We start from the raw sequence: 14,831 nt of genomic DNA, 5'->3' as shown, positions 1-14,831 counted from the left end.
GAAGAGAGCGTTCTTCTTCCCACAAAAAAACGAAACGCTGAGGTGAAGGAGAGATGGCTGGAGGGGAGGGAAGTGGGAGGCGGGAATGGATGAGAAACAGCATGAAGTATTCTGAAAAGGGAGTTATGAGGTGTATGAGTAGGTGGATCACAGGTGTAATGGGAGGGGCAAGGTGCGTTTCCCCCCCGCCCCCCAAGACAGAGCTCGGAAGAGAATTCATTCATTGGTTGTCAGAACCGGAAGGGACATTGAAGAGGTAAAGAATGATCACACTCCCTTATTTTACAAATGAACAAAGCAAGACTCGGGGAGGGCGCAGTAACTTGTCCCAAGTCACCCGGCTAGTCGGGGACACGACCAGGATTCCCCCAGTTTTCTGCACAATTCCGCGGAGGCCTCTGTGCGGGACTAGCTGGCCGGGGGAGGCCGCGCCGCGGGAAGGCAGCCCGGGTTAGGGATGCCGACACACACCGCCCCCTCCCGGGGCTTCTCCGCACGACCGCCCCGCGGGCCTCCTCCCAGCCGCGCCCCTTTCAGCCTCGCGCCGGGGCTCTCCGGGCGCCCGCCCGCACGCACGCCGGGCGGACAGGGAGGACGACGGCCGCCGGGCCCCCAGCCCACTCCACCTGTCGCCCTCCGCCGCCCAGGGTCTCCCTGGCGCCGTGACCCGCGCGCTCAGCCTTTCCCGCGGGGTCTCCAGGAGGGGGTCACGGGCCGCCGCGCCGGCCGAGCCCTGCGATTGGCGGAGAAGTAGCAGCGCCTCCAGCAACGCCCTTTAGCCGGCTCTCCCGGCGGCCGGGACCCTGAGGCCGGGCTCCCCGGCACCCCCGCCCACCCGCGGCCCCACCCTTCCTCTTTCGCCCGCCGCCTCCTCCTGCCGGGGTCCCGGTCGGGCCGGCGCGCGGCAGAGCACGAGCGGGCGCAACCGGGGCGCCGCGCTCCGAGCTATGGGAGGCGCCCACTCTCAGAGCCCGAGGGGCCGGGAGCCGGCCGCGGAGAGGCCCCCGAGACCCCGAGAGATCGCGTGAGTCCCAGAGCCCCCTGCCTCCCGCCCCCAGATCCCCGCGCCGCCGTTCGGGGCTTTGCATGCCGGCCGGGGATGGGAGCGCACGGCTCCCGTCCCACCAGGGCTGGGAAGGTGGGGCTCCCGCTGGCGCCCGCGGGGCGCAAGGGCACAGGGGTGGGCCTGGTGGGACATCACGCCCCGAGCCTCGCCCTGCAGTGCCCCGGGGGCGCTGGGCCACGACCCATGGCGACAGAATCGCGCCCAGGCGGGGCTGCTGTCCCGCGTCCCTTCGCGCTGCGCGGGTGGGACATGGGGACCCCGAGGTTTTCCAGACTCGTCCAAGCAGGAAGACGCACGTGTCCCTAAAGGGCTCAGAAACACTCCAGAGACAGATCTAGTTGCAGGGAGGAGTAGATATTAGAAGGGGACTCGAGTCTCCAAGATAACTCGGCTCGTGTTGGCCTTCAGGGTCCAGGAATTTGATGCAGTGCTCGCTGTTCGCAAAAACTCCCTCTCTTGTTTGCTCCGAGGGCTTCACGATGATCTCAGAGAAAGGGCTGTATTGTAGCAGCAGCAATTAGGCTTTTGTTCTGGGACAGCAACAATTGGGGACACCAAGTACTGAAATGCTCCGAAGGGACATTTTTAGAGAACGTGATTCAGAGCAAGTTGCACGGTTTGGAAGATGGCCTTGCTTCTTACCACAGAGAGGATGCGTCGATAACTATGTATTTATTTGAGAACCCAAACAATCTTTAAGCGTATAATTAAAAAGGCTTAAAGGGTGTGCGTGTCTTGGAGGTGAGGTAATGTCAAGGAATCCACACTCTATTTGAATTCAGCCAATGCCAAAGCTATTTAGTTTGAGAAAGATACACTTAGCCATCACATATAGGCAGCCTGGGCCATGGGAGGGCTTGTTTTGGATTATCTTTTCAAGGCAAAGTATCTTCTGGAATACCCAGATGATAGACGTGTTAGTTGTTCCTTCTGATGTTTACATATGATCAGTAATCTAAACTTAGTTCAGGCATCGTATTAATCATAAGAATAGCTGAGAATTATTGAGCACGTAAAATGTGCCAAACCCTGTTCTAAACACTCTGTGTGTTATTTAATCCCCAAGAAACTGAGTTAGTTTCTATCATTGCCCTCATTTTATTTATTTATTTATTTATTTATTTATTTTTGCGGTACGCGGGCCTCTTACTGTTGTGGCCTCTCCTGTTGCGGAGCACATTCTCCGGACGCGCAGGCTCAGCGGCCATGGCTCACGGGCGCAGGCGCTCCGCGGCATGTGGGATCTTCCCGGACCAGGGCACGAACCCGTGTCCCCTGCATCGGCAGGCGCACTCTCAACCACTGCGCCACCAGGGAAGCCCTATTGCCCTCATTTTATTGGTGAGGAAACTGAAGTAAAAGAGACGTGACTCGTCCAAGGTCACAGAGCTAAAACGTAGTGGACCCTGCTTGTCTGACTCCAGAAATCCTGGTGTAGCCACTTCCCACAGGAGAGTTGGGACTGACTTAGGAAACAATTGTTATCTCAGCTGGCAGAACACACCCCCATTTTCCCCTTTAATTCCTCCCGAATAAGGGAGAAATCTGAATTAGCCATGCTTATGCCTAATGAGCAAAAACTACCAACGTTGATTTAACTTTTTAAAAAGTTAGGAGGCAGTGTAACACTGAGATGAAGTTTCAAGTTTTGGAGGCAGATTGCCCTGGGTTGAATTCTAGGCTCTGCTGCTTAACAGCTAGAGCTCTTTTATCTCTTCCTTAACCTCTCCGGGTCTGATTCCTTGTATGTAAAATGGGAATGAAGACAATGTCCACTTCACAGGCTGTTCTAAGGATGACATAAGATCATGTATATATGAATAACAAGTTATAGTTTTATCTCTGAGCAGTAAGTTGTTTTAGCCAAGGATGACAGCTGACTGCTTAATCTTTGTGAGCACGTGGCTGGTGTAGCTCAAAAGTAAATACTTAAATCATTCTCTGAAAGGATGCTGAAGCAATGAACTCAGGGCTTTCTGTGTAGGATTCAGTTGTCAGGGTGAGGAACTGATTCTTAATTGTCAAATTATCCCGTTCTTTGGCAGTCGGTAGAGGATCTCTATCTCTCCAGTGAGCTTCTGCATGTGCCTTATATATTTAGCTAAACTTGCCTAAAGATAAACATAAAAGCCATCCTTGGTCTAAACCTGGGAATACCGCCCAGGGATGCCCTATCTTACTGGAGTGAGTACATTAAGAAGGACGTAAATGCACGTAGGCAGTGTTGGGAGTTTTGGCCGCATCAGAATGTGCAGGCTTAATGAGTCAGCCCTACAAACCACTTGGTGCAGACCAGCTGAAAGACAAGAAATATGAGCTTCGATGCCTGTGAGATATATACATGAAAAGCAAAAAGCATGCTTTTAAGCCAAATCCTGGCTCATTCAGATGTATAGCCACAAGGGTCTCCACGGTCATTGTTAATGTCACCCGGCTGCAGATTTCCTGCCGGACACATGGCTGCCATGGATAACCCTGACCTCAAGGAAGTTCCCCTAACTCAGGCCATTGCATTTTCAAAATCTATTGTTCCTTTTTTAAAAAATAAAAATAAATACATTAAAACCTCACAAACATTGCATGAATACTGGCATTTGTCTTTTGAGGGAGAAAATTATGTTTCAGAATGTTCACAATTTATATTTCAGAATAACTTAATCAAGTATGAAAATTAACCAGACAAATCTGTCTTAACAGAGCTCTACTGCGAAATATAAACAGGTATGGATGTGCCTGAAGAGAAAGGTCTGATTTTAAGATAAAACACATTATTATTGAAAATTGTAGCTGTCTACCTTCCCCAAGCCAGAGGAAACAAATGAGCCAGGCTTGGTAAAAGCCAGGGGGAAATTTTACTTCATTTATACAAAGAGGCTGCTCACGTAGTGATTAAGAGCAGAAGTTGTGGAGTCAGGCTGACCTGGGCTGGAATTCCAACAAGATCGCTAGCTAGCTTAGCTCAGGAAGCTTTGGAAAATAATCACTTAACTCTTCAGTTGGGCAGTTATCTGCATCTTTAAAATGGCAATAATAATCATATCTACCTTATGAAATGGTGTGTATTATTAATGCAGGGCCTGGTACCTAAGATGTGCTTAATACCTGAGTTACCAGAATTCCCCTACATACAAACGAGTTCCGTTCTGAGAGTGCGTTTGTAAATCCAATTTGTTCGTTAAGTCCAACAAAGTTAGCCTAGGTACCCAGCTAACACAATTGGCTATGTAGTACTGTACTGGAATAGGTTTATAATAGTTTTCACACAAATAATACATAAAAAGCAAACACAAAAAATAAAGACAACATTTTTAATCTTACAGTACAGTACCTTGAAAAGTACAGTAGTACTTTTCAAGTACAACAGCTGGCATGTAGGGGAACGTTCACATCTTTGAAAGTTCGCAACTTGAAAGTTCGTATGTTGGGGACTTACTGTATTATTAGTACATTCACATGTGTATGTACCTATACATCAGGTGCTACGCTAGATTCTGTGGGATGTGTATTTTTGAGGAAGGCTGGATCTCTTCTGAAGGGAGGGTTGACTTGTGTGCTAATTCAGCAAGGCCTCTTGGAGAAGCAAGACAATGGCTTTTTAGAGTTAACTTTTTCCTCAATTAATTTCCATTTTCCAGAAAGATGCACTATCCCGAGGATGGACCTGTGTTTGAGGATATGGTAGTTTGGTGAAATGTTTGTAAACAATGACTCCTTAATTGATTATTTTCGGCAATGGGGCCAAAGTGGGTTTTCTAAGAGCAGTAAATAATTTGCAGAGAGGTTTGAAGAATGACATAAAGCAGAACCTATATTTCAGTAGGGAATATGGCATGTAACTAATTCATCTAGAGCTTGTTGAGTTTGTCCACCTGAGATGAACGATAATGCACTTGTTTTCAATTCTTTCAGTTAAATTTCTAGGCCAGTCTTTGTTTGCATTTAGAATGTATCCTAATGGAATAGGTCGGTGGCGAAGACAGGAGGAGTTTCTGAGGTCTCGAGTGTTTTTGCCATGAGGTTTTCTGATTATATGAATTACATGTAGGTTCTACAATGTACTGGAGAACTGCAGGGTCAGTTGGGAACAATTGAGCCTCTTGATGGACAGACTTCTGACATGAAGAGGGAGGTGCTGGCTTTGAAGTTTTAGACACAGGAAAACAGGACTCAAAACAAGTAAACTTAGGAAGCAACGTTCTTGAAACCCACTGCTTTCAAATTCATATTGTTCACCACCTCCTCACCACACAATTTTTATTGTCATTAAAAACATTTAGGTCCCCAATTGCTGTAAAAAATTTTCAAACTTCCATCTAAAATGTTTTAGTGTACAGTTAAGAAAGAGACTTACAGAAAGTTTGTGGATAAGACCCAGAAAAACCAGCTATATGAAGAAACGTTAAAAGAAGTGTAGTATTTAGCTTGAAGGAGGGACTGGAGAGATGGTGGAAATATATAATTTTTAGGGGATGTTGGTGGGCCTCTATCTCTGATGAAGCCAACCCAACAGGAAATGGTTTGAACTGCAGGACAAGGGAATTATTTGTGTGTGTATGTTGAGTTTAGATAGCACAACTTCTAGACTGTGAGGGTAGTTGATACACCAAAAAGAGGTAATAAGGGAAGAAAAATCCCTTTCTGCAAATCATTGAAAGGTAAGAGAGATAATCTTTCAAGGACTGAGACTCCAAGGGGGTTCGGGTCTAGTTTTGCTCCACAATTTCTGCTCTCTTTTAGCTTCAGTGGCGCCCCACCCCTACCTCTACCCTACGGCTTCTCCCAGCTGGTACAGTTTCCATGTTCAAAATCAAGAAGAGAAAGGGTGGGGGGCACAGCTGCTGGTGTCCTGAGCTAGCGAAGTGGGTTATTTAATATCTGAGTTGGCTGGTAGCCAGAGTGGGCTGCAGGGTGTGTGAATTTGTTAACCCAAGGCCAGAAGATGAACTGGTAGCTCCCTGAATGGCCATGGAACGTGGAGGTCCATCTTCTGAAGAAGCTCTGGTTGTTATGGGGTGCTTTTTTTTTTTTTTTTTTTTGCAATTTTTTTTTTATTGTGGTAAAGTATACGTAAGATAAAATTCACCATTTTAATCATTTTTAAGTGTCCAATTAAGTCCATTTACAATGTTGTATAACCATCACAACTATCCATTTACACTTTTTCATCATCCCAAAGAGAAACTCTGCATCCATTAAAAAGTCACTCCCCATACTTCCCTCCACCAGCCCCTGCTACCTCTAGTCTACTTTCTGCCTCTATCTGCCTATTCCTCACATAAGTGGAATCATATAATATTTGTCCTTGTGTGTCTGGCTTACTTAACTTAGAATCATGTCCTGAGGTTCATTCATGTTGTAGCATGTGTCAGAGTTTCATTCCTTTGTGTTTTTTTTTTTTGTAATATGTATTTGCTTTTTTTTTAAATTTTTATTTATTTATTTATTTATTTATTTATTTATTTTGGGCTGCACTGGGTCTTTGTTGCTGAGTGCGGGCTTTCTCTAGTTGTGGCGAGCGGGGGCTACCCTTCGATGCAGCGCGCAGGCTTCTCATGTTGTGGAGTATGGGTTCTAGGCGTACTGGCTTCCATAGTTGTGGTTTACATGAGCTCAGTAGTTGTGGCGCACGGGCTTAGTTGCTCCGCGGCATGTGGGATCTTCCCGGACCAGGGTTCGAACCCGTGTCCCCTGCATTGGCAGGCGGATTCTTAACCACTGCGCCACCACGGAAGCCCCTCATTCCTTTTTATTGCTGAATAATATTCCCTTGTATGTGTAGACCACATTCTGTTTATCCATTCCTCTGTTGACAGACACTTGGGTTGCCTCCACCTTTTGGCAACTGTGTATGATGCCGGTATGAACATTGGTGTACAAGTATCTGATTGGGTCCCTGCTTTCAATTCTTTGGGGGTATTTGCCTAGGAATAGAATTGCTGGGTCATGTGGTAACTCTACGGTTAACTTTTTGAGGAACCAGCAAACTGTGTTCCACAGGACTTTATTCCATTGACCTATAGCTCTATCTTTATGCCAGTACCACACTGTTTTGATTACTGTAGCTTTGTAATAGGTTTTATTTTATTTTATTAATAAATTTATTTATTTGTTTTTATTTTTGGCTGTGTTGGGTGTTTTTTTTTTTTTGAAGACTTTATTTATTTTTTCATATGTGGTCTTACTTACTTATTTATTTATTTATTTATTTATTTATTTTTGGCTGTGTTGGGTCCTCGTTTCTGTGCGAGGGCCTTCTCCAGTTGCGGCAGGTGGGGGCCACTCCTCATCACGGTGCGCGGGCCTCTCACTATCGCAGCCTCTCCTGTTGCGGAGCACAGGCTCCAGACGCGCAGGCTCAGTAGCTGTGGCTCACGGGCCCAGTTGCTCCGCAGCATGTGGGATCCTCCCAGACCAGGGCTCGAACCCGTGTCCCCCACACCGGCAGGCAGACTCCCAACCACTGCGCCACCAGGGAAGCCCCTGTGTTGGGTCTTTGTGGCTGTGCGCGGGCTTTCTCTAGTTGCAGCGAGCGGGGTCTACTCTTTGTTGCGGTGCATGGGCTTCTCATTGCGGTGGCTTCTCTTGTTGCAGAGCACGGGCTCCAGGCATGTGGGCTTCAGTAGTTGTGGCACGCAGGCTCAGTAATTGTTGCACATGGGCTTAGTTGCTCCGCAGCATGGGGGATCTTCCTGGACCAGGGCTCGAACCTGTGTCCCTTGCATTGGCAGGTGGATTCTTAATCACTGCGCTACCAGGGAAGCCCCTATAGTAGGTTTTAAAATGAGGAAGTTTTAGTCCTTCAGCTTTGTTCTTTTTCAAAATTATTTTAGCTCTTTGGGGTTTCTTGAGGTTTGTTTTTGGTTTTGTGTTTTAATCTCTCGTCTCTCTCTGTCTCTCTGGATTTTTCTTCTTGGCTGGTGGCAGTCAGCAGCCTTCATGAGAGGACGCTGGACTGCCTTCAGCTTGTGTGTCGCCCCAGAAATTCTCTTTCCCTGCCCTCCCCTCTCCTCTCTCTCCAGCCAGACTTTTCACCCCAAGACATGAACCTGCTTGTGAGTCACACACTCGGGCACTGAGTATCCAAAGAGAACCCAGATGTGGGGAGGAGCCCGGGAGGGGTGGGCAGGAGACTGGAGTCACGGTGCAGGTCAGAGGTTCCAAGAGTTGAGCATCAGGGACCCGCCTGTTCCCAGGGGAGAAGCTGACCCTGGAAGGAGTCTTGAAGGATGAGTGAGTGGCCAGGCAAGGGGGGTCAGGGGAGGGCAGGCCAGGTGAGGAAAGCATGGCAGATCATGGCCCGATGTGTCAGGATCCATCCTGTCTGGGCAGTGGGGAGGGTTTGGGGTAGGGTGGGTGTGGAATGGACAGGGGATTGGGAAACAGTGAGTCTGGAGAGGTGAAGAAGAGCTGCGTGCTGGGGGCTTTGTGGCTGGCTGGGAGTTTGGACTTAATTCCAGGAGCCATAGATGAGGGTTTGCCAAGCCCTGGACTGAACTGGGGAGAAGTATTCTCGCGAGAGGCTCAACCACATGGTGGGGGTAACTGTGATTCTACTCAGCACTTCATCACCCACCCAGGCATCACTCCAGGGCACTAGATTTTCCTTTTTCAACCTCTTACTTCGTCTTCATTTTTGTATATTAGCAATTCAGTAACACAGATAAACGTTTTCTTCTTTTCATTTTTCTTGGTTTCCAAATTTTCTACAACAAACACATTTTCCTCTGATAGTTATAACGTACTTAAAAAAAAAAAAGCCTGAAAATTTAGAAAACCCAGAAAACTGAAGAAAATAAACCACTCATAATCTCATCGCCCAGAGATGACTGTTAACATGTTGGTACATTTTATTACAGTCTCTTTTTTTTTTCCAGTAAATATAATTTTCAACAGTGGGGTTATACTATATGTGTTTTGCATTCTGATTTTTTCACTTAATATTATAAACATTTCTCTGTATCCTTATACTGAATTTTAAAATGTCATTTTATTGCTTGCTGAATGGTACACTATGTGCATATATTATAATTAATTTAATTTTTTCCAAATGGTTGACATTTAGGTTGGTTGCCAGTTTTGATCATATAAGTAATACAGTTAATAAATATTCTTATAATTCTTTTTGCATCTCTGATTAATAATTAGGACACATTCCTTGAAGTTTAATTATAGGGTCAAAAATGCAAGTATTTGAAAAGTTATATTTTGTTATATATTACTATATATTGTCAGATTATTCCCCCAAAAGTCATCCCAAATTATACTCCCCCCCTTAGCAGTATAGCGTACTTTCCATATGCTCATAGCATCCTTCCCAACCTAAGCACTATCATTTTCAATCTTTGCCAGTTTGGTAAGAGAAAAATGTGTAATCTTGGTTTGATTTTTTAAATTCTTCGTCCGTGAGAGTGAACTTTTCCCCCTATGTTTAGTAGCGATTTGTAATGTTGTAATTTCTTATGTATTTCTCTTTGCCAGTTTTGTACTGAGGTACTAATTTTTCTATACTTATTTGTGAGAATTCTTTATACAATGAAGCCACCTACTTATTGAGCACTTACTACATGCTAGGCACATGTTAGTCTCTCACATGCATTAACTCATATGATTCTCAAAATAACCCTATAAGCTAGGTAGAGTTTTACATTTCTACTTTACACATGAAGAAACAGGTATAGAGAGGTTAATTAACTTGTCCCAGGTGTCACAGCTGGAGTGACAAAATTGAAATTTAGCTGGCCTCAATCCAGAGACCTACATGCCTAGCCATTGTCTTATACAAATCTGCTAACCCTTGTCCTCCATTTTTGTTTTGTTTTGTTTTGAAGGGGAGGTATTTTTAAAAATTAACCTCTTAATTTAGAACAGTTTCAGATTTACAGAAAATTTCAGCAGATGTACAGAGAGTCCTCATAGATTCCACAAGCAGTTTCCCTTATTATTAGCATCTTATATTAATATGGTACTTTTGCTACAGTTAATGAAACCATCATTGATATATTATTATTAACTAAGGTCCATACTTTTTTTATTTTATTTTTATTTTTTATTTTTTTTAACATCTTTATTGGAGTATAGTTGCTTTCCAATGGTGTGTTAGTTTCTGCTTTATAACAAAGTGAATCAGTTATACATATACATATGTTCCGGTACTTTGTTTAGATTTCCTTAGTTTTTACCTGATACCCTTTTTCTGTTCCAGAACATATTACATTTAGTAGTCATGTTACTTTTTAATATAAATCAACCTATCACATTTTCCTTTGGGGTTTCTTCCTCGGCCTTTCCCTGTCCCCAAATGAAATAACTCTTTTCTTCTATTTGTTTCATGATGTCCTTTTCTTTATAAGAAACCATTTACTCGATCTGAAATTTCTAGAATCACTAGTGTAAGATAAGACTCTAACTTTTTTTTTAAAGGCTCTAACTTTTTTTTTTCAAAATAGCTAACCAGTTATTCCAGTACTAGTATTATTAAATAAGCCTTTTTCTTCCCACCGATTTGTAATACTTTTTTTTTTTTTGACTGTGACATGCAGCTTTTGGGATCTTAGTTCCCCAACCAGGGGTTGAACCCGGGCCCAGGGCACTGAAAGCACCGAGTCCTAACTACTGGACCTCCAGGGAATTCCCTGTAATACCATTTTTTAAAATTCAGTGCTATAACCTGTCTTTCCTTCTGTTTAACCCTTGATGGTTTTTCTCTTTCTGTTCTCACTCATTCAGCAAATACGAATTGACTGCTTTCTTATGTTCAGGCACTGTGAATATCCTTTATTATTTATGTGGGAATTTACACGGGCAGAGGAAAGCATTTCTAAATGTATAAAATCTGAATATTCATTGATAGTGTTGGGGGCAGGACATTTGCCAGAGAGTTGGATGAGGGGAGGTGACCTGTGAAAGGAGCTTGGGGAAAAAAAGGACATTCATAACTGAGCTTTCCTCATAGGTTTTACACCATCCTAGGCCACTCTGCCATTCATCTGAAGGTTTCATTTTAAACAATGTAGCTTCCTGTGCAGAAACAGCTGTGCCTTCAAGTGTTCTCAGGTCATCTGCATGCTTTGTCAGGCTCACATTTTTCATGTACAGTCTAGACTTTATTTTTTGCAGTAACATGATATAAAGTCCTACAGATTTATATAAGGAATGAAGGTTTTATATAAGGATAAACCACCTCTGCTTCTGATCTTCCACCTCTTGTGCCTGTGGAGACGTGGGAACCTTGGAAAGTGCGAGAATCCCTCACTTTGACATTTCTTCATTCTCAGGATTCTTACTGTGCAGGACACTTTGGATATCGTTTTTTGTGGGGGTTTTTTGCCTCTACCTAGTACAGGTTCGCCTTAGCCAATCTTATGGTATGTCTGCTGTGAACGTTATGAATAACAGTTGTAGGCAAAGGGAATTATATTTGGCTTACGTACATTTAGGGGTATTCCGTAGCAACTTTAGAGTCATATCTATATTTTGGAGTCAGGATAGTTCTGTTTTTAATATAACCCATACATCTGTCTCGCACTGCACGTCCCCATAAAAGCCTGACAGCATAAGAAGATATCATTGGTCAGGATGAGAGGTCCCAGGAATCTGGCAAAGACCCTTCACTTTAGAGCAATAGCTCTGAAAACTTCATTGGGTCAGAGATCCTGTGATAACATAAAACTTTTATAGACTTTTTCCAAATGAAAATACATATACACACAGTACAGAAAAGTTACGAGAGTCAGAGATCCTGAGACACAGGCATTAGCTCGTTTAATCCTTTCACGGCCCCTATAAAATAGGTGTTAATCGCTCCATTTTACAGATGAGTAAACTGAGGCCTGGAAAAGTTGAGAAACTAAGGCTGCAGAGCTAGTAAACGGTCGAGCAGGGATTCAAGTGAACCTGGCTGAGGGAAAACAATTACTGGTCATTTCCAGAATGGGTCAGCCACAGAGCAACTTATTAACCAGCAGAGGCTTCTAGAAAATAAGTTTTTATGGCTCCCTCCCTACTGATAACACAGTTTCAGGAAAGTAAACGTTTGAGCAAAGTAAATGGTTGAAAAACACAGCCCATTCTGTAGACAAATACCCGTACACTGTGTTGCCTTTACACAGAGCAGATAGAATGCCTCTCCCGGGTTTCTTTGCTGAATTATTTTCGTCTGTGAGTCTTGTTTTCCTAACAACTGCAAAATGTTATGTTTCCATGGCTACCTCAAAAGTGTTCTTAAATAGGGGTTTGAGAAAACAAAACTAGGAAGGCTTGGGCAAGACATGACCGTAGGAAGATGACATGTTTTACCTGCCAGGCATCACCTTCTCAGCATTTCTGTGAGTCCAGTGGTGTCTTGTCTCTGTCCCCTTCCCCAGTTGACTCCTTTGCCTTTTAAGACCTGTGATCCACTGGTTCCAACACGTGTGAAGCCATGGTTCCTGTGACGTGTCCAGTGGCCTGGAGTGATGGCGTCTGGGAACACAACTCAAGTTCTGAATAACATGGGCCACCATGTTGATACCCGAAGTGCGGGTTGGCAGGTTCCATTGAGGACAAGAGTAGAACTGAGAGATGTGCCCCACGTTTCAGGAGCGGCTGTTGCCGGCGGGAAGGAGGAGACAGAGGTGTCTGCAGTGGACTTCTTTCACCTGTCGTCCACCTCCGTCCCGCTTCTGGCCGGGTAGAGGGTGCTGTTCTCCAGTCTTCCCACCAGGGGGCGCCAGCCACCATCTGCTTAGTTCTGGCCTTGGTTGGCCTGGGGTGACCAGGACGGTCTTCAGCCCACTCCTTTGCTGGGTGGGAGAAAACGAGAGAGTCTTCGGATGCTAACTTACAGTGCATAGGAGGAAAGGAAACAGATTAGGGAGCGAGGGAGGATGAGGCCGAGGGTTTTGGTATTTCCATTTCCTTCTGCTGGCTGGGATCCTGCGTCCCCCGGGTGACTTGTTTCTCTTCACTGCTCCGAATCGTGTGGTTCAGGGCATATTTTTTGTGGCTTCTGAGGAGTTGGAATCTTCCCCGCTCCTTTGCGTTGTTCACTGGTGTCCTCTGGTTGAACTGCAGTATAGACACCCAGGGCTGGACGCAGAGGGGGCTCACTGTGACCTTCTGACTGATAGAAATACACAGCTGGAAGAAAGTCTCTTCAAAAACATTTGCGGGTTGAAGGTGTGACAGAAGTTTCTGGTGCCCCCTGGTGGCCGCTGTTCAGTACTTCATCCACAGAGAGAAAGGAGGAGCCCCGCATCCCCGCCCCCGCCAGCCGCTGGGTCTCCCGTGACACGGCCGGGGTATCGCAGCTTGCGAGGAGTCTTCCGCAGGCACCGAGACCAGACAGCTCTAGTGCTTGAGTGGCTCCTCCGACAAACCTTTTTCTCCGTTTCTGTTGCCCTAGGCCCAAACTTTTAAATTCCTCTTGTGTTTCTCATTCGGCAGTTTTTTCCCAGTTCAAGGCCTTTTTCTTTTAAGTAAAAGTTTTTATGTCCCTGATAATAGTCTGTTTTGTTTGGTTGATTCCATACCCCTGTTTGAATGGTCAGTGGGGCTGGGGAGGGTCTTGTGTTTGGGACTGAAAATGCTTGAAGGGTGTGTGTGTGTGTGTGTGTGTGATGTGTGTGAGTGTGTGTGAGTGTGTGTGAGGTGTGTGTGACTGTGTGGAAGGTGTGTGTATGTATATGTGGGTGTGTAACGGTATATGTGGTGTGTGTGTGATTATGTGCGCGAGGTGTGTGTGTATGTGTACGTGTGTGTGTGACTGTATGCGTGTGTATGTGGGAGGTGAGTGTGTATGTGTAGTGTGTACATGTGACTGTGGTGTGTGTGTGTGACTGTGTGGGTGTGTATGTATATGTGGGTGTGTATGTATATGTGGTGTGTTTATGTGACTGTGTGGGTGTGTATGTATATGTGGTGTGTGTGTGTGACTGTGTGGGTGTGTGACTGTGTGTATGTATATGTGGTGTGTGTATGTGTGTGTGTGACTGTGGATGTGTATGTATGTGTGGGTGTGTATGTGTGGGTGTGTATGTATATGTGGTGTGTGTGTGTGACTATGTGTGGGTGTGTATGTATGTGGGGGATGTGTGTGTGTGACTATGTGTGTATGTATATGTGGTGTGTGTGTGTGTGTGACTATGTGTGGGTGTGTATGTATGTGTGGGGTGTGTGTGTGTGATTATGTGTGTATGTATATGTGGTGTGTGTGTGTGTGTGACTATGTGTGGGTGTGCATGTATATGTGGTGTGTGTGTATGGTGTGTGAGTGTGAAGGAACCCCGGTGCTGCCAGCCCCAACTTGCCCACAAGTCCTTCGTCACAAAGCGGTGACATTTTGCACATAGAGACGTCAGGAGACTGGTTTCCCTGCTGGGCTGAAGAGCTGTCTCGTGTGTCTGGTACAGAGTGTGAATACTCTACTGAGAGCATCAAACCCCAGGTTCTCCGCCTTCTTTACAAAGCACAGAGGGTTTTTGACGTTTCCTTGTTGATCAGCGTGAAACTATCTCCAAGGCAGCAGCGGCGTCCTCGCCGTCTGGGTCATCTGGAAGGGAGTGGGGCCTGGGGCTCCCGTTTCTCCTTTGCATCAGTGCCATCGCCACCCTCGGGTCGCCCCTCCTCTCTCCCTCTCCCCACACATCTTCCCTTGCACGTTTGAAAACCCTCTATGGAAGCTGAATCATGTCGCTTCCTTTTTTGGTCATCCTGGAGCTTTCCTCCACTTGCATCACTCGGATGTGTGAAACAAATCAGTTCCTCGCGTTCTGTTTTGTATGTTCAG

At 45.5% G+C, this 14,831-nt stretch overlaps 1 protein-coding gene across 5 annotated transcripts in view; it reads left to right on the top strand.

The window, feature by feature from the left end:
- Positions 1 to 615: 615 nt before the first annotated feature.
- Positions 616 to 14,831, top strand: part of TACC1 (transforming acidic coiled-coil containing protein 1) — a gene marked incomplete at its 5' end in the record, with an annotated part of 95,430 nt that continues 81,214 nt past the window's right edge. The window contains one exon of one of the 5 annotated variants that reach the window (XM_081220807.1): positions 616 to 1,024. In XM_081220807.1, the coding sequence (XP_081076933.1) occupies positions 948 to 1,024 (77 nt within the window). The remainder of the gene's footprint in view (positions 1,025 to 14,831) is intronic. The other 4 variants (XM_081220808.1, XM_081220809.1, XM_081220811.1 and 1 more) reach the window with 4 other exon arrangements.

This window comes from Mesoplodon bidens (assembly GCF_964165515.1).
Source record: "Mesoplodon bidens genome assembly, chromosome: 20".
NCBI classification, from domain to species: domain Eukaryota; kingdom Metazoa; phylum Chordata; class Mammalia; order Artiodactyla; family Ziphiidae; genus Mesoplodon; species Mesoplodon bidens.
Note: the sequence above shows the minus strand (reverse complement) of the source record. Positions and strands in the feature narration are given on the sequence as shown.